Here is a 24,566-nt window from a genome sequence, read left to right as displayed (position 1 = left end):
TTAACTCTCTCAACCTTCAACTACTCTCTTACATCTTTGGCTTTTCTCTGTCTCACCTCTCTAGAGAACTATCCATTTCTTCATTTCTTTGGTGAGAAGATTCTAGCCACCTCAGATACTTTCTCCTTTTCTCTTTTGAGATTCTAAGGATATAGGCATATCTTGAAACATCCAGAACCAAAATGATCCGTGACCAAAATCTTCTTTGTGTTTTATTACTTTTCATTAAGAAAAGTAAAGCAACTTTTTTTTCTTGAAATGTGTAGGTAACTAGTCTGAAATATTTATTAGAAAGGACAAAATCTAATGGATTAATACAAGGGAAAATATTTCTAATCAATTAATTAGATTTAGTCATTATCATACTTAATTTAAAATCACCTACAATTCTACTTTTTGTTTTTACTCTTTTTTCTAATGTCTGAATATTTCCTTTTAGAAAAATAAAAAAGTAAAGTCTTCTTATACAAAGTGTAAAACTATTGTTGTGAAACATCATTAGGAAATTCCATTTTTTAATTTTATTGCATTCGTTTTTCATTTAAGGGTCTACTGCTGAGCCAGTTTCTCAGTCTACCACTTCTGATTATCAGTGGGATGTTAGCCGTAATCAACCCTATATCGATGATGAATGGTCTGGGTTAAGTATGTCCTTTTAAAAATTATCAGTTTTTATTTATTTTTAGATTTTTCTTTCTAGCACCCTGAATTCATGCTTTTATGTTCTAATTTTAATTCTAACTTCTCACCTTTAAAGGTATAGTAATTATAATTTAATACCAAATGTACTACTGAAAAACTGATTAAACATGAATCTTATAGTTGTGTAGTATTTCTAGTTTTAATTTTTTTTATTTTAAATGAATGCTGTTTCTCCTAGTTTTAATGTAAGAGAGGGAATAGAATATACAGGAATGGCTTTGCATTTGTGAAGTGTACATGTTTCTGTGCTGGTAGAAAACCGTTTTCTTAGTCTAATTTTCAGTAGGAGCACAGGGGCTACAAGCAAGAATCATTTTTAAAAACAGGCCACACATGGTGGGGCACACCTGCAATCATTGTGTTTGGAAGGCTGAGATAAGAGAATCGCAAGTTTGAGGCATCCTGGGCAAATTAGAAAGACCTTGTCTTATAAAGGGCTGAGTATATAGTTTAGTAATAGAGCGCCAGAAAAGTCCGGGGTATAACTCAGTGGTAGAGTGCTTCTGGTGCAGGAGGCTCCCAGTTGGGGCTCAGCCCAGGTGACATAGTGAGACATTTGTCTTTCCCCCAGAAAAGAAAGGAAACAAAAGAGGAAGGGAAAGAGAGTATCAGTTTCATTATTTTGAATGCTCATTTTATCTTCATTTAAAATAAAAAGTAAGCTGGGTATGGCGGCACATGCTTGTGATCCCCATACTTGGGAAGCCGAGACAAGGATCACAGCCTCAGCTACTTAGTGAGGACCTCCGCAACTTAGACCCTGTTTCAAAATAAAGAATAAAAATAGGACTGGGGGTATAGCTCAGTGGTAGAAGGCCCCTGGGTTCCATCCCCAGTACCAAAAAAATAAATAAAAGTATCTAGCTAAATGTGCTGATGCATGCCTGTAATCCCAGTACTAGGTTCAAGGCCAGCCTCAGCAATTCATTAAGACTCTCAGCAATCTAGTGATACCCTCTTTCAAAATGAAAATTAAGTCAGGCATGGTGGTGCACACTTGTAATCCCAGTACTTGCGAGGCTGAGATAGGATAGGAGGATCACAGGTTCACAGTCAGCCTCAGCTACTTAGTGAGGCCCTCTGCGACTTACACCCTGTTTCAAAATAAAGAATAAGCCGAGTGTGGTGGTGCACACTTGTAATCCCAGCACTTGAGAGAATGAGACAGGTGGATCGCATAGGTTTGAAGCCAGCCTCAGCTACTTAGGCTTTCAGCAACTTAGTTAGACCCTGTTTCCAAATAAAATATTAAAAATAGGTCTGGGAGTATAGCCAGGAGGTAGAAAAGCCTCTGGGTTCCACCCCCAATACCACAAAAAAAAAAAAAAAGAAAGAAAGAAAATCCAGAAAGCTAAAAAGGGATAGGAGTTTACCTCAGAGATAGACTACCTCTTGGTTCAATTCCCAGTATCAAAGTATCTAAAGTTGGGCGTGGTGGATTGGCACACACTTATAATCCCAGCACTCGGGAGGCTGAGACTGAAGGATCACGGATCACGGACAGCCTCAGCTACTTAGGCCCTCTGCAACTTAGTGAGACCCTGTTTCAAAATAAAGAATAAAAAATAGGGCAGGGGGTGTAACTCAGAGGTAGAATGCCCCTAGTTTCTATCCCCAGACCCACAAAAGAAAAAGTATCTGAGATTTTATTTTTCTTCCATAACCGTAAATTTCAGGATTCATCCTCTAGTGAGTGTGTGTGTTCATCAGATGGGCACAGGTTGGAAATTGAACTTCAGACATCTACCACTGACCTACATGCCTAGCCTTCTTTTCTTTTGAAACAGGCTATTCTCAAACTTATAATCCTGCCTCAGCCTTTCAAGTACTGGGGAATACAGGTATCTACAACTGTACCTGACCTTTCCCTGAGATTTTTTTAATGCTACAATCCCATTCATTTTTTGTACTTTTCAGTTACCTGTGGGATTTCTCATCATTTTGGTCTTTGTATCATTTTTATATATATGCCAGGTGTGGTGATGCACACTTGTAATTCTAGCACTTGTGAGGCTGAGACAGGAGGATCACAGTTCAAAGACATCCTCATCTACTTAGTGAGGCCCTCTGCCACTGTTTCAAAATAAAAGAATAAAAAAAGACCCTGTTTCAAAATAAAAGAATATAAAACAGGGCTAGGGTAGGGTGTGGCTTTGAGGTAATAACTGATACCCTTTTGTGTATCAGTTAAAAAATAAGTTATAGAAGTAAGATAACGTCTCTTATGAAGTAATATAAGTAAAATATAGACTCTTCCAGTTAAAAAATATTTTAACCAAGCATGGTGGCACATGCCTGGTGCATGCCTCTAATCCCAGTACTTGAGAGGCTGAGACAGATGGTTCAGTCCAGTAAACAATAGACTATATGCCAGGCAGTGGTATTTGTCTTTTGCATAGTATTCATTTAATAATTGTTAGCAGTTCAATTTCTAGATTACCTACATATAGATAGCCCTATAAATGCCTTAATAGGTAACTATAGTTATTTTTTCCTTATACTTTTCAGATGAAGAACCTGAGGCAAAGAAAAGTTAGATAACTTTCCCCAGGCAATACAGGTAGTTAAATGAAAGAGGTTGATATTCCATCCTTACTAGTCTAGTTCCAGACTTCACACTTTTCAGCCACTACATGGTTAGTCTTGGTAAAGAGAGTAATAACAGAGAAACTTGTGACACAATGGTTGGAACATAATAATTGCAGATTAAGTGAGATAGGTTGGAAAGGCATATTGTGAAATGACTTGAATTGCAGCAGTATGAAAATTAGGGATGTGGAGATTGGAGTACTAATTTAGAAGGTCAATCTGAGTCATAGTTTTGACTCCAAAATACAGTATCTCTTCATAATCATTTTTTTTTCTTGTATTTGAGAAATTATGGTAGGTAGGATACTTAAGCTGATTGTTTTTGCTTAATTGACTTCTAAAATAAATGCTTGGATTTTCAAAAAATTACAGTATCTTATATGGTTTGGGCTTTTCCACTTAGGTTGGAATCTAGATTGAGATGTAAAATGGAGCAGATAGCAGGCATGGTGGCACACACTTGTAGTCCCAGTATCTGGGAGGCTGGGATTACAGGCATCAGCAACTCGGCCCAGCTAATTGTGAGGCTTTAATCAGATACTGGGTGAATATAAAAGCTCTTTGTAAATTATAAGTACTATCTAACTTTAAGGTATTATAAGGATATGAACACTAGTTTTAGAGAAAAAAAATAGTCTTGTCTATGTTTTAGGTAGAATGGTCAGCTATATGAAGAACAGAATTAAAGAGTGATAATAGGAATATTAGAAGTAATTGTAGCAAAACAGCAGTAAATTTGTCTTGGACTGCTGTGCATTGAGACTGAGAAAAATTGAACAAAAGGGCCCAGCCTTCCCTGCTGGATAAAATACCTCTGTTTGTATCTGAATTAAATTATTTGACTGTACAAGATGATTAGCATAGTAATCCCAAGTACTGGGATTACAGGCATGGGCTACTAAAATGAAAGATTTTTTAGCTGGTCACAGGGTTCACGCCTATAATCCTAGTACTGGGGAGGCGAAGACAGGAGGAGCACAGGTTCATAGCTAGCCTCAGCAACCTAGTGAGGCCCTCTGCAACTTAGTGAGACACTGTTTCAAAATAAAAAAAATAAAACGGCTGAGGATACCCACTCCACTAGGTTCAACCTCACTACCACAAAAATTTTTAAAGCCTAGCTGGGCGTTGTGGCACACGCTTGTAATCCCCGTGCTTGGGAGGCTGAGACAGGAGGATCGTGCAGGTTCGAAGCCAGCCTCCGCTATTTAGGGAGGCTCTTAGCAACTTAGTGAGACCCTGTTTCCAAATAAAAAATATAAAATAGGTCTGGGAGTATAGCCCGGAGGTAGAAAGCCTCTGGGTTCCACCCCCAGTACCACCAAAAAAAAAAAAAAAATTAAAGCGTGTATCACAGCATTTTATACTTAAGTAATAATGTATCAGAAACACTATCTAAAGTTTGTTGTGCTTTTTATTTTGAGGGGGAACTACTAGAGATTGAACCTGTCAGCTTTTTTTCTTTTTTTTGAAACAGGTCTTGCTGAGTTGCTGGCAGTCTTCCGTTTTAACACAGGGCCTCAGAAGGTTGCTGTGAGTCTTGCTAAGTTGCTGCAGCTGACCTTGAAATCTGTGATCCTCCTGTCTGAGCCTCCCAAGTACTGAGATTACAAGTGTGTACCAGCACACCTAGCTTGTCATACTATTATTGCAATCTTTTAATACCAGAGTTTCTCATTAACCTCATTTTCTCTGCATATTTTGCTTTGTGTGTGTGTGTTACTATAATTAGTATGGCTTGGCTGTATTTTGACATTCAGGGGATTTGTTACTTTTGATTTATACATGCATGATTTATTATTTGAGATTAATCAACAAACATTTAGCTTTACAATTACAGTATGATTATTAGTATATTATCTCCCTAGTTTGAGGTATAAAACGTTTTTAAAGCCAGATATTTATCATTTTTCTAGACCATAAACCTATCATTTATTTTATAAACAAAGAACCAACGTTATAACATACCCTGATAAAATAGATGTTGACAGCCATGCAGGTGGTGCATACCTGTAATCCCAATACTTGAATGGCTGAGACTGGAGCATCGCCAGTTTGAGGCCAGCCTCAGTAGGTTAGTGAGGCCCTCAGCAACTTAGTGAGACTGTTTAAAAAATAAAACAGGGCTAGAAATTTAGCTCAAAAGTAGAAACCTCTGATTTTAATCCCTAGTATAACCAAAATAATAATAATAAAAGCATGAACTGGTGTATTCTCCCAGTATTTGGAAGACTGAGACAGAATCACAGGTTCAAGGCTAGCACATGGGTAATTTAGCAGACTCAAAAAGTAGAACTGGGAGGATTAGTTCAGAGGTTCAAACCCCAGTACTACCAAAAAAAGACAATGACATTGAATGGGTTTTATTTAGTTGGCACACAGAATTTAAGGAATAAGCTACACCATAGTAAGGGGGATTAAGAGGATGAGCCTTGAAGACACATTAGTGGAGTTCAGATCTTGTTGGTCTTGCATTTGTCTTTGTTCGGGTTTCATGGTCATTCTGTGCCTCAATTCATCATCTATAAAGATATTAAATTTTTCCCCAGCAGAGTTGTTGAGGATCAAATCAATTCATAGATGATATCCAGTTAGTGCTACTGTTAATATTCTTTATTCTTCTGTTAGCAAAATTAGCAAGTCTACTCAATTTCATCATTGTTTAAACACTGGAGAATGTCTCTCAAACATAATTGTTTTGCCAGTTATTTCAAAGTGAATGTTGAATTAAATCCTGGGAGAAGTAGCTGACAACCAAAAAGAACCTAGCAATAAGATTGTCTCAGTCAGCATTCTCACTGCTGTGACCCAATAAACCTGACCACATACAATTTAGGGGAGGGAATATTTATTTGCTCACAGTTCTAGAGATTTCAGAGTTCAGTCATGTCAGATTGAGTCTGCAGAGTTCAGGGTAAATCAGCAGCAAGCAGAGAAAGAGCAATCCCCTGCTCTCACATGATGGTAACCAGAAGCAAGAGAGTAGGCAGGAAATGAGGAACAATATATAATCCCCAAGGTCACACGCCTGGGGGCCCCACCTCCAATATGTCTGTCTGTTCTTCATGATGTCTCAGAAGATGTTATAAATCCAAACCATTAGACTGCTTCTGTTCCCCAAGACCTCAGCTGTCTCACAATGTACAATGCATTTACTGTATCGCCAAGTTTTCCCATAGTCTTTAAGAGTTCCAGCACCACTCAAAAGTTCCATATCTCCTCTGAGACTTAAGGTGAACTTTTGGCTGTGAGCCCCTATAAAAGAAAGTAAAAATAAGAAGCAAGTTACTGAGCATCCAATGTACAGTGACACAGAGTAAGCATTTGCATCCCAAGAGGGAAGAAGAGGGCCACAGAAAGAAGGAATGGGACCAAAGTTGGATCCAAATCCAGCAGGACAAGCATTTAATTCTTGCGTCCTGGGCACATGGTGGTAAGATGGGATCTCCAAGAGGCCTTGACAGCCCAGCCCCTACAACCTGGTTGATTGCAGTGGGTGGCATGCTGACTTTTCTAGCCTGTCTGCATAGCTTGCAGCCTTTCTGGTCATTCTGTATTTTTGGTACTTCAAATCTCTAAAGTTTTCCTTGCAATCTTGGCTTTACCCTCATGGCTTCACAAATTGCCCCATTTGGGTTTGCTTGCAGGGATTCTGACCCTGCAACATGTTGCCAACTTTCTAGGCATTTCTTTGAAATTGGGGGGGGGGTGGGTCCTGATTCCTCTTTTCCAACAAAACCCATATGTGAGGATGGAGATTGATTAAAGAGGTCACACCCTCTTTAATTACCACCCTTCCACGTAGCTCCATAATGGGGAGGAAAGGTATATTGAATGTCTTTGTTCAAAATGGCCACTATTGTTTCCATGGTTACAAACTTCCTTGACCACATTCCTTTCTTTTTCTATGCAGATCTTCAACTTCCTTGACCCCATTCCTTTCTTTGTTTTTTCTAAGCAAAACATTCAATTTCCCTGGGCCATCTTACTTTCTTCCACAATACTATCTCTCTGGGCTCCAGCTTTTACATGTCTTTCTGGCCAAACTGAAAATCTATAAAGACCCTCTGTTTTCTTTCTGCTCCCCAAAATAGGATACTGACATCCATAAAGCAGCCTGGATACTTTGTTGTTTTGAGATTTCTTCCGCCAACATTAATTAGTCCTCTTTAAATGTGGCCTAGCACCATTTTAGGACATAGGCAAATGCCGTTAAGGTCTTTGCTGGAATATAACACATGTGGCTTCGATTCTCTTTTCCTACAGATTCTTTTTTCTCTCTGAAATCTCCTGAACACAATCTCTTCTGTCTTTCTCACTACATTCCTGCCCTACCTTCACAAACCAGTTCGAAAGACTCAGCAAAAGACATAGTCAAGCTTAGATACAGTGGTGACCATGAGGTAGGTTAGAAGAAATAAAGTATTAGGAAAAAATTGGGAAAGAAAAGAAAAATATTGTTTTAAGATCTAGAGACTTGCCGGGCGTGGTGGCGCACGCTTGTAATCCCAGCATTCGGGAGGCTGAGACCTGAGGATCGTGGTTTGCGGACAGCCTCAGCTACTTAGTGAGGTCCTGTGCAACTCAGTGAGACCCGGTTTCAAAATAAAGAATAAAAAATAGGGCAGGGGGTATAGCTCAGAGGCCAAATGCCCCTGAGTTCCATCCCCAGACCCACAAGAAGAAAAAAAAAAAGTTCTAGAGACTTCATAATCCTTACCTTCATCTTAAAGAGCCTGCTTTTTCTTAAACAAAATCCCTTAATGGGCCACACTTTTAATTATAATAGCAGACCTGGTTTCTCTTTTTTGTTACGGTTTGGGGGAACTGTTCCCAGGGACCTTTGTTAGGCTCCCGGAAACAATTCCCATAAAACCACGGCTTCTTTTCCCAACTCAGAACAGATATACACTGGTCAGTACTCTTGCTGAAGATTTAAAGGAGTTTATTAAAAAGATAGAAATACAGAAAACAGTTACAGCCTCAAGTTACCCGGGGATAACATAAGGGGGTGGCCCGAACGAAGTCACCGAAATACAAAATATGGAATGGCATTTTATAGATCCAACATCTTGCTCTCTCCTACGTAACTCTGTGACATAGGTAAAGTCCGTTCCCTTAATTGTCCTGCTGAACTCTTAATTATGTCTAGGTTTCTCCTTTCACCCAACCATCCTCTTAACTAGATATCAATTATTATGTAAACCTGTCTTTAGAATGAGGAAGTCCTAGCTCCACCTTTCCTATGGACTTGCTAATTACTTTCAGCAAGGATACTTTATATTACAGTAGCTGACTCCTAGCAGTAACCAAGTCCTGACTTGCCCTTCCCTTCCACAAGTCTGCCTTTCCATTTTCTACAAAATGATTTTTGAAATATATTGATCAGAGATTTCTCAAATCTTCCTAGGCCATTCCCAATACTGGTACACTTTTCTTAGAAAAAGGTCTTCAGTAGGCCTGGCCTATGTACTTTATTTTAATAATAATAACCCATCTGGCCTGTCCTTTGCTTGGATTCTCAATAGGCCTAGCCTAAACTTTTTAATCATAACACCTGAAATTCCTGAGTAAGTCTCACTCACTGTCAAGCTTCACCCCTCAACTTCCTGGGGGGAATCCCAAAGGAATTCTCACCTTTTGTCAAGCCCAGCACCTACCAATGAAATACTGGGAACCAAGCTGGACGAGGTGTAGCACGTTTGTAATCCCAGCATTTGAGAGGCTGAGACAAGATCATAGTTCACAACAGCCTCAACTACTTATGCCCTTTGCAACTTAGTAAGACCCTGTTTCAAAATAAAGAATAAAAAATAGGCTAGTGGTATCACTCGGAGGTTGAATGCCTCCTGTCCCACCCTCGATACTGCAAGGGAAAAAAATGAAAGTGAGAACCTAAAAATTCAAAGTAAAAAGACCTGCTATCCCATTGCCTCATCCCCACCATGTGCCCCTAGCCACCTCCCTCCCTAGGTCTTCTATAAGAAAAGTTTTGCAAAGATCCCAAGGGTCTTGAGGATCCCACACTCTTGAGGTGGCCTGCGTTCTCCCTTGAATGCGTATCTTCATTTTTCCTAATAAAACCTCCATCTTTGGCTCTGACTGGCGTGTGCTGAATTTCTTTTCGCCATGTAAGCCAACATCCCAAAGGGTCCTGAGGTGAGTTCCCATCCCAAGCCTGGGAACTCCTCAGGACTCTCCACGCAATTACTTTGTTTTTCCCTGACACCCTGGTACCAATTTCTGTGTCAACATTCTCGCTGCTATGACCCAATGGTCTTTATGCCTAAACAAACATACCTTACAAGAAGGTGAATTTATTTGCTCACAGTTCTGAAAATTTCAGGGTTCAGTCCCTGTCAGGCCAGATCTGCAGAGCTCAGGGGGCTGATGGCAGGAAGCAGGCAGAGGGGAAGAGCAGTCTTTTGCTCTGACATGATGGGAGTCAAGAAGCAAGCAGCAAGACCTTTTTTCAAAATAACAAATTTAAAAAGCTGGGGATATGCTTTGGAGGCAAAATGTTTATGGGTTCGATCCCCAGTACCAAAAAAGAAAAGAAAGTAGATCACATGTTAGTATATTAATCAATTGCCTTCATTTTTTTCTACTTAATAGCGTCTTTTCTGTCGTGTAGTCTCAGAGGTGTTGCTAAATGACAGCAAGTTTCTAAATATGGGGTTTTTATCAGTGAGGTTTAAGACATTGCCGAGTCTGGCATTTGAATCTCCAGACATTATGGTTGATGGATGCTTTGTATAAGAGAAACAGTTGATTCTAGTGATCTACTAGATTTCTTTGTAGTTATAAAATTATTCTCTATTAAAGATAAATCAGCTGAACATGGTGGTGCATGCTTATAATCCCAGCATTCGGGAGGCTGAGACAGGAGAATCGTGGTTTGCAGCTACTTAGTGAGGCTCTCTGTGGGTGAGACCCTGTTTGAAAATAAATAATAAAAAAAAAAGTAGGGCTGAGGGTATTTCTCAGAGGTAGAATGTCCCTGGTTCCAACCCCAGTACCACAAAAGGAAAAAGAAAAAGATCAGAGCCAGGCATGGTGGTATACACTTTTAATCCCAGTTCTTAAAGGCTGAGACAGGAGGATTGCACAGGTTCAAAGCCAGCCTCAGCTATGTATTTGGTGAGGCTCTCAGCAAGGTAGTGAGATCCTGTTTCCAAATAAAGTATTCTTAAAAAATAGATCTGGGAGAGTAGGCCAGAGTGTTGGGGCCCACTCGGCAGGACCGAGGTGGCACCCAGGCTTGTTGCCAGCGTGGACTCAAGATGGCGCCTGGGCTTGCAGCCAAGTCACGAGGCTCACGAGGCTGGCGGTGCCCTGAGCCTGCGCAGTGAGCCCTATCAGGCGCCTTACGGATAATTAGTGATGCAACGCCTCGTGCTACCACCTGCCCGCCCAGGAGAAGGTTAAAAAAGAGCGCATGCCCTAGCGGGGGGGGGGGGGGGGGAGGAGAAGGAGAAGAGGGTTGGTGGACAGGAAGAGCAGTTTCTTGGCGGACTGCTCTGGGCTCCGAGCTGCGACGGACATGTTCACAAAGCCACCACTGTGACCGGTGTGTGCTGCAGCAGAGACATAGAGTGCCAGAAGGAGGGTTGGTGGAGTGATGAGGGAGAGGATAGAAGACTGATGTTGTTTTTACCTGAGAGGGCGTTGAGAGAGCATTAAAGAGGAATGGTAACTGTATAAGAACCTGGGGTAATAAAACTGCTTGAGGAAGATCGTGTAAGAGTCGTCACTGCGTGCGACACCAGAGGTAGAAAGCCCTTGGGTTCCATCCCTAGTACCACAAAAAGATTTGTCAGGACTGTGAAAAGTGTTATATATGCTTTGATAGCTTAGAAATGTCTTTAGCATCATTGATACTAGAAACAATAGCTACTATTTATTGAGTACTTACTGCATTGCTATACACTGCTTTACATGTATCTAATATAATTCTCTCAGCACATGCCAAATAAGATTTAAGTTTGAATAAAGTCACATCATTATTAAGTGGTAGAAGAATATTCAAATGTAGATCTGTTTGAAAGACCTATGTTCTTAATTTCTACATTAGCACTATGAAACACTGACTCTGGATACTTAAAGTGGTGAATCTAGAAATATAAGAAGAGACTTCCTGTACCAGTATTGGGAATGGCCTAGGAAGATTTGAGAAAGCTCTGATTGTTAATAGATATATTTCAAAAATAATTGTGTCAAAATGGCGGCACACCTGGGGAAAGAAAGACTTGGTTTTGGTCAGGAAGCAAACAGCTATTGAAACTTAAATTAACCTAGCTAAAGGTAATTAGCAAGTCTGTAGGAGAAGGGGAACTAGCACTTCCTCATCCTCATTCTAAAGACAGATTTACATAATAATTGGATAATCTAGCTAGGATGGGAGGAGGGGTTGGTGAAAGGAGACGCCTTGCCAGGAGAGGAACCTTACAGTGACATTTGACATTTACTACATCAGAATTATGTGAACAAGATGGAGGTCGTGGGTTGTATCTTGGGTGTGGAGCATTCACTCGAAACACCCCCCCCCCCCCCCGTGGCATGGGACTGTAACTATCTTTTGTATTTCTGTCTTTTTAATAAACTTCTTTAAATCTTCAGCAAGAGTCTGGGCTAATGTGTATTTATCCTTAGCTCAGGACAAGAACCCACGGTTTTTCAGTTTTTGTGTTTTTTTCTGTTTTGAGGGAAACTGTCCAGAACCCTAACAGGGGTCCTCGGGGACAGTTTCCCCAAAACCGTAACACTTTTGTTTTCTGTAAAACATTTTATACTTGTAATTAGTGTTTTATGTTTCTCCTTCATTAGACTAAATTTTACCTGCCTTGAATATCTTCCTCTTTTTTACTGGTCTGTCTGACACTCCTTTTCTGTTTCCACCGCTCCTTGAGATGAAGTCTATCACTGTTTCTTTTTCTGTCTCTGTGGTTCTGGGGATTTAACACTAAGGCATTCTACCTCCAACATATACCCTTAAGCCCATTTTATTTTATTTTTTTAAATAAATTCTCACTAGTTTGCTGGGAATCTCACTGGGTTGCTGAGGCTGGCCTCAAACCTGCAATCCTCCTTCCTGTCTGAGCCTCCCATGTACTGGGGTTACAGAAGTATGCCAGCACACCCAGCTCATCACTCTGACCTTAATTGTCAGTTATGCTTACCTACCAATCCCTGAATAGACCCTGAGCTGCATGTGGAAAGGGATTTCCATCTCACTCATTTCTATATCTCTAGAACCTACCTAGCTCAGGTTCTAGTTATAGTGCTTTGTCTAAGGGTTGAATAGAAAAAGTATCTGTAATTCTTCTTCCCAAATATATTTATTATTGTATTCTGTCTCCTCACATGAATTTTTTTATATTTATTTATTTATTTTTGCAAGTCTGGGGATGGAACCCAGGGGCATTCGACCTCTGAGCCACACCTCCTGCCCTATTTTTTTATTCTTTATTTTGAAACAGGGTCTCACTAAATTGCAGAGGGCCTCACTAAGTAGCTGAGGCTGTCCGTGAACCGCTATCCTCCAGTCTCAGTCTCCCAAATGCTAGGATTACAATCGTGCGCCACCACGCCTATCTTCTCACATGAATTTAATGATCATTTTATGCAAACAGTTTTGTCTTTTTTTTTCCTCTGAGTATTTTGTCAGATTATTATATGATCTTCTAAAACATGTATAATAAAGCTTTAATGAAGATGTAGCATTTCTCTAGTAAAAAAAGAGTTCACTTGAAAAAGAAAAAAACAAGATTAGTAAATAATAAGAATACAAGCAGATGTTTCCTTCCAAATACTAAGATGTATTACAGAACTGTATTACATATGGCACTATCTCAGAAATAGAGCAGTAGAATAGAATAGAAATTCTAAAGCCAGGCGTGAAGGCACTACTTGGGAGGCTGAGACAGGAGGCTCTCAAGTTTGCAGCCAGCCCCGTCCACTTGGTGAGACCCTTGCCAACTTAGTGAGACCCTGTTTGAAAATCAAGAATAAAAACTAGGGCTGGGTGTGTGAGCCTGTAGGTAGAATGTCCCTGGGTTCAATTTCTAGTACAAAAATATAAGTAAAAATAAATAGGGCGGGGGTGTAGCACAGAGATAAAATGCCCCTGGGTTCAGCCGGGCGTGGTGGCGCACGCTTGTAATCCCCGCGCTTGGGAGGCAGAGGCAGGAGGATCGCGCAGGTTCGAAGCCAGCCACGTGCGCTGGCTTAGGAGACCCTGTTTCCATATAAAAATGTAAAAATAGGTCTGGGAGTGTAGCCTGGAGGTAGAAGGGCCTCCAGGAACCCCAGTACCACCAAAAAAAAAAAAAAAAAATGCCCCTGGGTTCAATCCCTAGTAACACACACACACACACACACAAAATATATATATATATATAAAGTAGATATTTACAGGAGCATATATTAGAGTGTTACATATAGAGAGCAGGGAAGAATTAATGTTGAGAACTGCTTATTTCCAGGGTAAAGCCAAAGAATGCCCCCCCCCCTTTGAATAAGTCAGTAATAGCTTTCTAAAGAAAGTAAAAGTGCACACATCTGTAATTCTAGTAGTTGGGAGCTGCAACAGAAAGGTCACATGTTCAAGCATAGCCTAAGCAAGTAGTGAGACTCTTCATCAACCTAGAGAGACCCTGTTTTGAAATAAAAATAGAATAGAAGCCGGGCATGGTGGTGCACACTTGTAATCTCAGCATTCGGGAGGCGAAGCCAGAGGATCACGGTTTGCAGAGAGCCTCAGTTCCTTAGCAAAGCATTTCACAACTCAGTGAGACCCTGTTTCAAAAATAAAAATACTGCTGGGTGTGGTGGCGCACGCTTGTAACCCTAGCATTTGGGAGGCTGAGACCAGAGGATCATGGTTTGTGGACACCCTCAGCTATTTAGTAAGGCCCTCCACAACTCAGTGAGACCCTGTTTCAAAATAAGGAATAAAAAATTGGGCAGGGGGTGTAGCTCGGAGGTCAAATGCCTCTGGGTTCCATCCCCAGACCTGCAAAAAAATGAATAAATAAATAAACAAACAAACTAGAAAAAGCCAGAAGTGGTAGCACACGCTTATAATCCCTGAGCTTGGGAGGCTGAGACAGGAGGATCGCACAGGTTCGAAGCCAGCCTCAGCTGCTTAGTGAGGCTCTCAGCAACTTAATGAGATCCTGCTTCCAAATAAAATATAAAAGGTCTGGGAGTATAGCCCGGAGGTACAAAGCTTCCATCCCCAGTACCACAAAAAAAATTTTTAATAAATAAAAATAGGTTGGGGGTGAGCTCAGAGGTAAAAATGGCCACAAAAAATAAAAGTTTAGCTAGGCAAGGTGGCCCACACAGTAGTCCCAGCAACTCAGGAGAATCTTATCTTTGAGGCTGGCCTGGGAAATGTGGCCAAACCCTGTCTCAAAATTAAAATAATTGGTTGGGCGTGATGGCACACACTGGTAATCCCAGTACTTGGGAGGCTGAGACAGAAGGATCGCAGGTATGGGGCCAGCTTCAGTGACTTGTGAGGCCCTCTGCAACTTAGTGAGACCTTGTTTCAAAATAAAGAAAATAGGGCTGGAGGTGTAGCTCAAAGCTAGAATGTCTCTGGGTTCAATCCCCCACACTGCAAAAAATAAAAATTAAGAATTAAAAGAATTGGGGTGTACATCCGTGGTCGTGGTACAAACTCTGGGTTCAAACCTCAGTATCACAAAAATAGAGTGAAAAAACAGGATTTGGAAAATCCAGACTAAAAATACTTATGAGACTAGGATGATTTAACCCCTTAAAACAACTAAATGCTTTCAGATTCATCGGATAAAAAGAACATTGAATAATCTGAAAAATATCCATGTTGAGTACTGGAAGTTCTTACGTATTCTGTCATGTATCTTGCAAGTTCACAAGGACAGAAGAGTATAGTGTTAAATGGCACGTGGTGATGCTGTTAGAGGCTGATTTCATACCACAGAAAATCAATCAACTATAAGAGGAATTACAGGAAACAAGTTATAAGATAATTATTATATGAATATAATGATTACCAGGGTAAAAAAATAACCAGCTCCTAAGCTGAGTTAAAGATGGGTAGGGGATGCCAGGCATGGGGGCGCACGCTTGTAATCCCAGCATTCGGGAGGCTGACACCAGAGAATTGCAGTTCGCGGGCAGCCTCAGCTCCTGCTTAGGCCCTCTGCAACTCAGTGAAACCCTGCTTCAAAATAAAGAATAAAAAAAAAAAATTTGAGCCGGGTGTTGTGGCACACACTTGTAATCCCAGCATTTGGGAGGCTGAGACGGGGTTCGTAGACAGCCTCAGCTATTTAGTGAGGCTCACCCTTTGCAACTCAGTGAGACCCTGTTTCAAAATAAAAAGTAGGACTGAGGGGTGTAGCTCAGAGGTAGAATGCCCCTGCATTTCATCCCCAGTACGGCAAAAAAAGTAAATAAATAGATCGGTAGGGGGGAAATGCAAAGTCAGGAAGCCTATTGATGAAGTAGGAGAACTAAATTAAATGGTTAATTAAAGCCAGGATTGGTGGCTCACACTTGTAATCCCAGCATTTGGGAGGCTGAGAGAGTGGGGTCGTGGTTTGAGGACAGCCTCAGCTACTACTTAGTGAGGCCCTTTGCAACCCAGTGAGACCCTGTTTCAAAATAAAAAATAAAAAAACAGGACTAGGGGTGTAGCTCAGAGGTAGAATGTCCTTATGTTCCATTCCCAGTACCACAGTAAAAAGAAATAAAAATAAATGGTTAATTAATCAATGTTCTAGAGTATCTTAAAAGTTCAATTTAACTACATACCTAGCAAATTTTGGGTAAAGGTTCTTAATCATCATACTATCATTTGTTGTTATGGTTTTGGGTTTTGTTTTTTTAATTCTTAAAATGTGCTTAGGAAAAAGAAGAACAATAGCTTAATATTATAGCTTAGTTCAAAAATAAGGAATTTTTAATTTTTGCATTTTAGTTTCTGGCAGAAATGATGACTAATTCACACTATTAAATTTTAGATGGTCTGTCCTCTGCCGACCCCAGCTCTGACTGGAGTGCACCTGCAGAAGAGTGGGGGAATTGGGTAGATGAAGAGAAAGCTTCACTTCTTAAGTGCCAAGAATTAGTTCCTGATGACCAAAAGGTGAGTATCAAGAATTAGTGGAGCCGGGCGTGGTGGCGCACGCTTGTAATCCCAGTACTTGGGAGGCTGAGACAGGAGGACCACAGGTGCAAAGCCAGCCTGGCAGCTTAGTGAGGCCCTCAACAGCTTAGTGAGATCCTGTTTCCAAATAAAATATAAAATAGGTCTGGAAGTGTAGCTCAGAGGTAGAAGGCCCCTGAGTTCTATCCCCCATACCACACACATGCACACAAAAATTAGTGGGCTTTGTTTGTTAATGAAAGAGACATGGAGTGAGGAGGGTTGTGAGTCAGAGGCTGGACAACTCAGAGTGTCAAGGAGGAGGCAGTGATAACAGCAGAGACAAAGAAGTGGTTAGTAACTCTAGGAGTGGAAATACTGAGTTTGCTTCCTGGGAGTTTAGAGCAATTTTATTAGAAATCCTGAAATAGGAGCTAGTCACAAGAACCCTGGATTTAGTCCCAAAACCAAGAGGGAGGCATGGAGGGAAGGAAGGAAAGAAAGAGATAGCATGAGTGAGCATTTGCACACATGCAAGCATGAGCAAGCAAGGAAGCAAGCAGCACTGCAAAAAAATATGGAAGGGAGGGAGGGGAAAAGGAAAAAAATAAAAAGTAGGGCTGGGCATGGGTGGCACACGCTTGTAATCCCAGCATTTGGGAGGCTGAGACCAGAGGATCGCGGATTGTGGGCAGCCTCAGCTACTTAGCGAGGCTCTTCACAACTCAGTGAGGCCCCGTTTCAAAAAAATAAAAGACTAAAAAAATAGGCCTGGGGGTGTAGCTCCTCCATGGGTTTCATCCCCAGTACTGGAAAAAAAAAATTTTTTTTTTTTTTAAGTAGGGCTGGGGGTGCAGCTCAGAGGTAGAATGCCCCTGAGTTCATTCCCCAGTACCACAAAAAAGTCCATGTAATTGAGAGAGAAAAAGTAGTAACAAGCCAAGCTTGGTGGCACATGCTTGTAATCCCAATACTTGAGAGACAGGAAGGATCGAAGGTTCAAAGCCAACTTCTGCAATTTAGCAAGGCCCTCTACAACTTGATGAGACCATTTCCAAATAAGAAATAAAATTGGGCTGTGGGTATAGCTCAGAAGTAGAATGTCCTTGGGTTTGATCACCAATACCACTCAGAAAATTAGTGTGTGTGTGGGAGGGGGGGGTACTGGGGTTCCTGGAACAGCTGGCTTCTAACCTGCGCGATCCTCCTGTCTCCCAAGTGTGGGAATTACAAATGTGCGCCACCACGCCTAGCATAACTAATTTTTTTTTTAAGTTTGGAATAGAAGCCAGGCATAGAGCGCAAGCCTGTAATCCCAATACTTGGAGGCTGAAACAGGAGGATCTCAGGTTCAAGGCCAGCCTCAGCAATTTAAAGTTTAGAAAGGAATGGAGGAGTTTTAGTGGATGACCGCAGTAGGGATAATATCAGGAATGTTTTGTTCAAGGTAGAGAAGTCAGTTATTTATTGTTTTGTTTTGTTTTGATTTATTTTTGTGTGGCACTGGGGATTGAACCCAGGAGTTATTCTACCTCTGAACTACTCCCCCAGCCCTATTTTATTTTATTTTAAACAGCATCTCCCTAGGTTGATGAGAGTTTTCACTACTTGCCGAGGCTGTCCTAGAACCTGTGATCGTCCTGTTTCAGCCTCCCAAGTACTAGGATTGTAGGTGTGTGGCTGAGTTTTTTGTTTTTGTTTGTTTTCAGTGATAGGAGAGGTTTTAGTGCACGGTTGGCAGACTCGTTATAAAAAGAGCCATGCAGTCTGATTCAGCTACTGAGCTATGCAGCCAGAGACAGAATAGAATGAACTTCACAAACACTGGTGTTGGGAAGATGCAGTGGGGAAAGCCATAGGCACAAGTGAACCGATTGGCCTTTAGTAGGATATATTACCTCTCGGCTTTGGAGACCAGAGAAAAGAAATGCTGCTTAGGTTGGGAGCAGGGTGAGTTAATGTAAAGGGGGACAATTAAGAGGCAATATGATGGGTGAGGTGGAAAAAAATGAAATTCAGACTGAGCTCCCACAAGCTACCTAATACACTATCTTACTCCACAAAAGCCATTCAACTATCTATTGAGTGTTCAGTAAATGTACAGCCGGAAGGCTTTATTTCTTCAACTGAACTTCCCTGTGATGACCACTAAAATTAAACAACCAGTGAGTGGATTAAAGATGCTATCACAGATTATAGCATTTCTTTTTCTGAATATATTTAAAGATCATCTTTTATGTTTCTAAGCACAAATATGGGTCCCATCAAAAAACCCTTCAATGGGAGAATGGGGAAGTAAAATGTAGCATATTAAACAAGTTAAAAACTAATTAAAGCTACATTAATAACAATAACACAATCTCAGAACATGTTAAATGGTGAGCAAGTTACTAAAAGTTACAGTTAAGCCACTTATATACCATTTTTATTTGTTGATACATGTGAAGTTGTAGAAAATCATTTGGGTAGACACAAAGTGTAAAGTGGTCATCACTTGGGGAAGTGGTATGAGAGTGATCAGGACGGAGGTGTAAGCCGGGCAAGGTGGCGCACGCTTGTAATCCCAGCATTTGGGAGGCTGAGGCAGGAAGATCGCAGTTCACAGACAGCCTCAGCTACTTAGGCTCTTTGCAACTCAGTGAGGCCCTGTTTCAAAATAAAGAATAAAAAAATTGGGCCGGGATGTAGCTTTAAGGTAGAATGCCCTTAGATTCCATCTCTAGTACCAGAAAAAAGAAAGAAAGAATCTCAAATAAGTTTGTCAAAATGGAGCCAGGCCTGGTGAAGCACACTCATAATCCCATTACTTGGAATGCTGAAACAAAAGGATCATAGGTTTGCAGCCAGCCTCAGCAACTCAGTGAGGTTCCCCTCAATTTAGCAAGACTTTCTTTCCAAATAAAAAGTAAAATAGGGCTGGGATGTAGAAGTTACTGCCTCTGGGTTCAATCCTCAGTACCCAAAAAATATTTTTAACATTTTTCTTTTTTCCCAAAAAATGTCATGTTTTAGCCGGGCGTGGTGGCAACATTTGTAATCCCGGCATTCGGGAGATTCAGGCTGGAGGGTCATGGTTCGAGGACAGCCTCAGCTGCTTGTAGCTCAGAGGTCAAAAGCCCATGGGTTCTATCCCTAGACCTGCAACAACAGCAAAAAAAATTCATGTTTTTTTTTTTTTAGTTAAAAGATAGTATGGAATTGATTTTGGCTTTTGGTTTTGTTTTGTGTTTTGTTTGATGATGCTGTGTATTAAACCCAAGGGCATTCAATCTCCAAGTTACACTACTCCAGCCCCTTTTTATTTTTTATTTGGAAATAGTCTCTAAATTACTGAGGCTGAGGCAGGCGTGGTGGCACACACTTGTAATGCCAGCACTTGGGAGTCTGAGACAGGAGGCCTGCACAGGTTCGAAGCCAGCCTCTGCTACTTAGGCTCTCAGCAACTTAGTGAGACCCTGTTTCTAAATAAAATATAAAATAGGTCTGGGAGTGTTGCCCAGGGGTTGAAAGCCCCTGGGTTCCTTCCCCAGTACCACAAAAAAAAAAATAAAATTTTTAAATAAAAATTCAAAAGTTAAATTAAAACAAATAAATAAATGACTGAGGCTGATCTTGAACCTGCAATCCTCCTGTATCAGCCTTCCAAGTACTGAGACTACCAGTGTACGCCATCATACCTGGCTTTGGCTTTTCCTAATTAACAAAAATAATATTTTTCTAGGTGGCACATGCCTGTAATCCCAGCACTTGAGTCTAAGACAGGAGGATTGCAGGTTTGAGGGTAGCCTTAACAATGTAGCAAGACTGAGCAACCTAGGAAGACTGGTTCGAAACAAAATAAAAAAGGAAGGAGGGACTGGGAATATATATAGCTCAGAGGTAAAATACCTCTGGGTTCAATCCCTGTACTTATAAAAAGTGTTTTGCTATGGGGCCCTACATTTCTTACATGGTTGGATTATAATGGGCTAGAAGCAGACTGAAAAAAGTCCTTGTGACCTGATGTTATGTTCATAGGATGCATCGATTCCCCCCCCCCCCCCTTGCTCTTTTTCTTTTTCTGGTGCTGGAAATTGAATCCAGGGACACTCTACCATAGAGCTACACCCTAGTCCTTTTCGTTTTTTATTTGATTTTAAGATAAAATCTTGCTAAATACCTGAGGCTGGCTTTAAAACCTACAGTCCGCCAGGCTTGGTGGTACATGCTTGTAATCCCAGCATTCGGGAGGCTGAGACTGTAGTCTCAGTTCGCGGACAGCCTCAGGTACTTAGTGTGGCCTCCACAACTTAGTGAGACCCTGTCTCAAAATAAAGAATAAAAATTAAGGCAGGAAAGCTGGGCGTGGTGGTGCACATTTATAATTCCAGTATTCGGGAGGCTGAGACCGGAAAATAGCGGTTTGCGGATAGCCTCAGCTACTTAGTGAGACCCTCTGCAACGCAGTGAGACCCTGTCTCAAAATAAAGAATAAAAAATAGGGCAGGGGATGTAGCTTGGAGGTCGAATGTCCCTGGGTTCCATCCCCAGACTTGCAAAATAAATAAATAAAACCTACAGTTCTCCTGCCTCAACCTTCCAGGTTGCGATAATAGTTGATGGGATTACATGCATGTGCCCCGGTGCCCAGCTATTCGTGTGATGTTTTGTGTTTTTTGTTTGTTGGTTAGTACTGGAGCTTGAGCCCCAGGGACTTTCTACCTCTAGGCTCTACCTCCAGCCTTTTTTTCTCCCTGTAGTACTGGGGATTGAACCCTGGGTATTGTACCTCTGATCTATACCTCTAGCCTTATTTTGTTTTTTATTTTGAAACAGTATCTCACTAAGTTGCTAAGGGCCTTGCTAAATTGCTGAGGATGTCCTCAAACCTGAAATCCTCCTGTTTAAGCCTTCTAAATACTAGGCTTACAGGTGTGTGCCCTCACACCCCTCAGTACATTGCAGAAGATGGCCTCAAACCTGTGTTCCTCTTGTCTGAGCCTCCCAAGTACTAGGATTACAGGCCTGCACCATAATGCCCAGCTTAGACCTTCATTTTGTTTACCATTGATTTTAAATGTTCTTTAATTAATTTAGATAGTAGTTTGTCTGAAATATTGTAAGGTTTTGCAGATATATTCACCCAGTCTAAAACATGTCACTTTATCCTCTTTTGGGGGGGGGGGGGTTACTGGAGATGGAACCCAGGAGAATTCTACCTCCGAGGTACACTCCCAGCCCTATTTTTCAGTCTTATTTTTTGAAACAGGGTCTCACTGCAAAAGGACTTGATAAGTAGATGAGGCTGTCCGTGAACTGTGATCCTTTGGTCTCTGCCTCCCAAATGCTGGGATTACAAGAATGCGCCACCATGCCCAACTTTATTCTCTTAAAAAAAATTTTTTTTTCCAGGTCTGAGGATGGAACCCAGGGGCATTTGACCTCCTAGCTACACCCTCTGCCCTATCTTTTATTCTTTATTTTGAAACAGGGTCTCACTAAGTTGCAGAGGGCCTCACTAAGTAGCTGAGGCTCTCCGTGAACCACGATCCTCCAGTCTCAACCTCCCAAATGCTGGGATTACAAGCGTGCGCCATCACGCCAACAAAATTAAATTTTAATACAAGGAGAGTACATTTTCAGTGCTAAAGTAAAACAGTATTGCCTGTCTAATAAGTATTTAAAGCATGAAGGTTTGTATAACTATCTTGATTAAATGTTGAAAGATAGAGTATAAAAGGGGATCTATCAAGCCGGGCGTGGTGGCGCACGCTTATAATCCCAGCAGGAGGATCACACAGGTTGGAAGCCAGCCTCAGCTACTTAGGCCCTTTGCAACTCAGGGAGACCCTGTTTCAAAATAAAGAATAAAAAATAGACCTGGGGTGTCGCTCAAAGGTAGAATTCCCCTGGGTTCCATCCCCAGAACCAAAAAAATAAATAAATAAACAGGGATCTATCTTAGAATGAATGAAGTCCTTTGTACTCCATTACTTTTTAAGAATATAATCTATGGTCTGTTTTATTACTCTTAGAATAATAAGAATTAGTAAATTCTTATTCAGATTTTGGGGCATAAGGACTGAATTTTAATGTAGCTATTTTATAACAATTTCTGACTAATGGAAGTTTAACCAGTTGTTTCACTTAGTATTTTTGCTTTTAACATCAGGTTTCAGATGATGATAAAGAAAAAGGAGAGGGAGCTCTTCCAACTGGAAAATCTAAAAAGAAAAAGAAGAAAAAGAAGAAGCAAGGTGAAGATAACTCTCTTGCACAGGTAAAGTACCAAAACAAAAGACATTTATTGCACAACCATTGCTGAAAATGTGAAAAGATGGTACTGGGGTACTAAAAAATCTAGAGATAAAGCTGGGTATGGTGGCGCACACCTGTAATCCCGGCACTTAGGAGGGTGAGACGAGAGGATCACAGGATTGAGGGCAGCCTTAGCATCTTAGACCCAGTCTCAAAATAAAAAATAAAATAGGGCTAATAGTCTAGCTCATAGGTAGAATGCCCCTGAGTTCAATCCACAGTACAACCAAAAAAAAAAAAAAAAAAAGAAAAGATGTAGAGATTAATATAAAGTATGAGAGATTTGCTTAAAAAATTGGTACATTATATTTATAATAAAATCTGTACTGGGCATGGTGGCGCACATTTGTAATCCCTGCACTTGGGAAGCTGAGATAGAAGGATCTCACAGCCTCAGCTACTTACTTAGGCTCTCAGCAATTTAGTGAAACCCTGTTTCCAAATAAAGTATAAAATAGGTCTGGGAATATAGCCCGGAGGTAGAAAGCCCCTGCGTTCAACCCCCAGTACCACCCAAAAAAAAAAAATCTTACTGTTCTAAAAACACATCAGAGCCGGGCATGCTGGTACATGCTTGTAATCCCAGCATTTGGAAAGCTGAGACTGGAGGATCGCGGTTCGCGGACAGCCTCATTTACTTAGTGAGGCCCTCTGCAACTCAGTGAGACCCTATTTCAAAATAAAGAATTAAAAAAAAAATTGGGCAGGGGGTGTAGCTTGAAGGTCAAGTGCCTCTGGGTTCCATCCCCAGACCCACAAAAAAAATAAAAATTTAAAAAAATTAAAACACATCAAAGGTGTAGGTAAATCTAAAAATAAATAAATAAATAAAATTTCAAGTTACTCAATTCAGTTTTTCCCTGCTGTGGTACTGGGGATAGAACCCAGGGGCCTTCTTTCTCCAAGTTATACACCCAGACCTCTTTCATTTTTTTATTTGGAAACAGTGTCTTGCTAAGTTAAGAGCCTCCCTAAGTTGCTATGGCTGGCTTTGAACTTGTGATCCTCCTTTCTCAGCCTTTCAAGTACTAGGATTATGAGCGTATGCTACCACACCTGGCTCTCAATTGCATTTTTATTGTAAAATGGTGAAATGAGCCGGGCCTGTTGTCAAATATCTGTAATTCCAGTACTTAGGAAGCTGAGACAGGAAGATTGCAGGTTTGAAACCAACACATGGTAATTTAGACCCTGTTTGAAAATTTTAAAAAAGGGCTGGGGATGTAGGTGTATGGTGGCGCACAACTATAAGCTCCAGTTAGGGTGTAGCTTAGAGGTATAGTGCCCCTGGACTCGATCCCTAGTTCTTTTTGGTGGCACTGGGGGTGGAACCCAGAGGCTTTCTACCTCCGGGCCATACTCCCAGACCTTTTTATATTTTATTAGAAACAGGGTCTCACTAAGTTGCTGAGAGCCTCACTAAGTAGCTGAGGCTGGCTTCAAACCTGTGCGATCCTCCTGTCTCAGCCTCCCAAGCGCGGGGATTACAAGCATGTGCCACCATGCCCAGCTTCGATCCCTAGTTCTACAAAAAAATAAAGAGGAAGGGAGGGGAAGGGAGGGAATGGTTTTTCTCACACACACAAAGTTCCCTTTCAATAACTGGAAATGTGGCCCATTGTATTTATTTTTCCTGGTACTGGGAATTAAACTCAGGGGCATTCTACCTCTAAACTATACCCTAGCCATATTTTTTTTCTTCTTCAGTACTGGGGATGGAACCCAGGGGCTTTCTACCTCTTGGCTACACTCCCAGACCTACTTTTTATTCTTTATTTTGAAACAGGGTCTCACTAAGTTGCAAAGACCCTCACTAAGTAGTAGGTAGCTGAGGCTG

At 41.1% G+C, this 24,566-nt stretch overlaps 1 protein-coding gene across 5 annotated transcripts in view; it reads left to right on the top strand.

Moving 5' to 3' along the window:
• Positions 1-24,566, top strand: part of MTDH (metadherin) — a gene marked incomplete at both ends in the record, with an annotated part of 82,293 nt that overhangs the window by 51,085 nt on the left and 6,642 nt on the right. For 3 of the 5 annotated variants that reach the window (XM_080693517.1, XM_080693515.1, XM_080693514.1), the window contains 3 exons: positions 547-645; positions 16,308-16,432; positions 22,584-22,691. In XM_080693517.1, coding sequence (XP_080549643.1) covers positions 547-645; positions 16,308-16,432; positions 22,584-22,691 — 332 coding nt within the window. The remainder of the gene's footprint in view (positions 1-546; positions 646-16,307; positions 16,433-22,583; positions 22,692-24,566) is intronic. The other 2 variants (XM_080693518.1, XM_080693516.1) reach the window with 1 other exon arrangement.

The sequence above is a fragment of the Muscardinus avellanarius genome (genome assembly GCF_963383645.1).
Source record: "Muscardinus avellanarius genome assembly, chromosome: 4".
NCBI classification, from domain to species: Eukaryota; Metazoa; Chordata; class Mammalia; order Rodentia; family Gliridae; genus Muscardinus; species Muscardinus avellanarius.
Note: the sequence above shows the minus strand (reverse complement) of the source record. Positions and strands in the feature narration are given on the sequence as shown.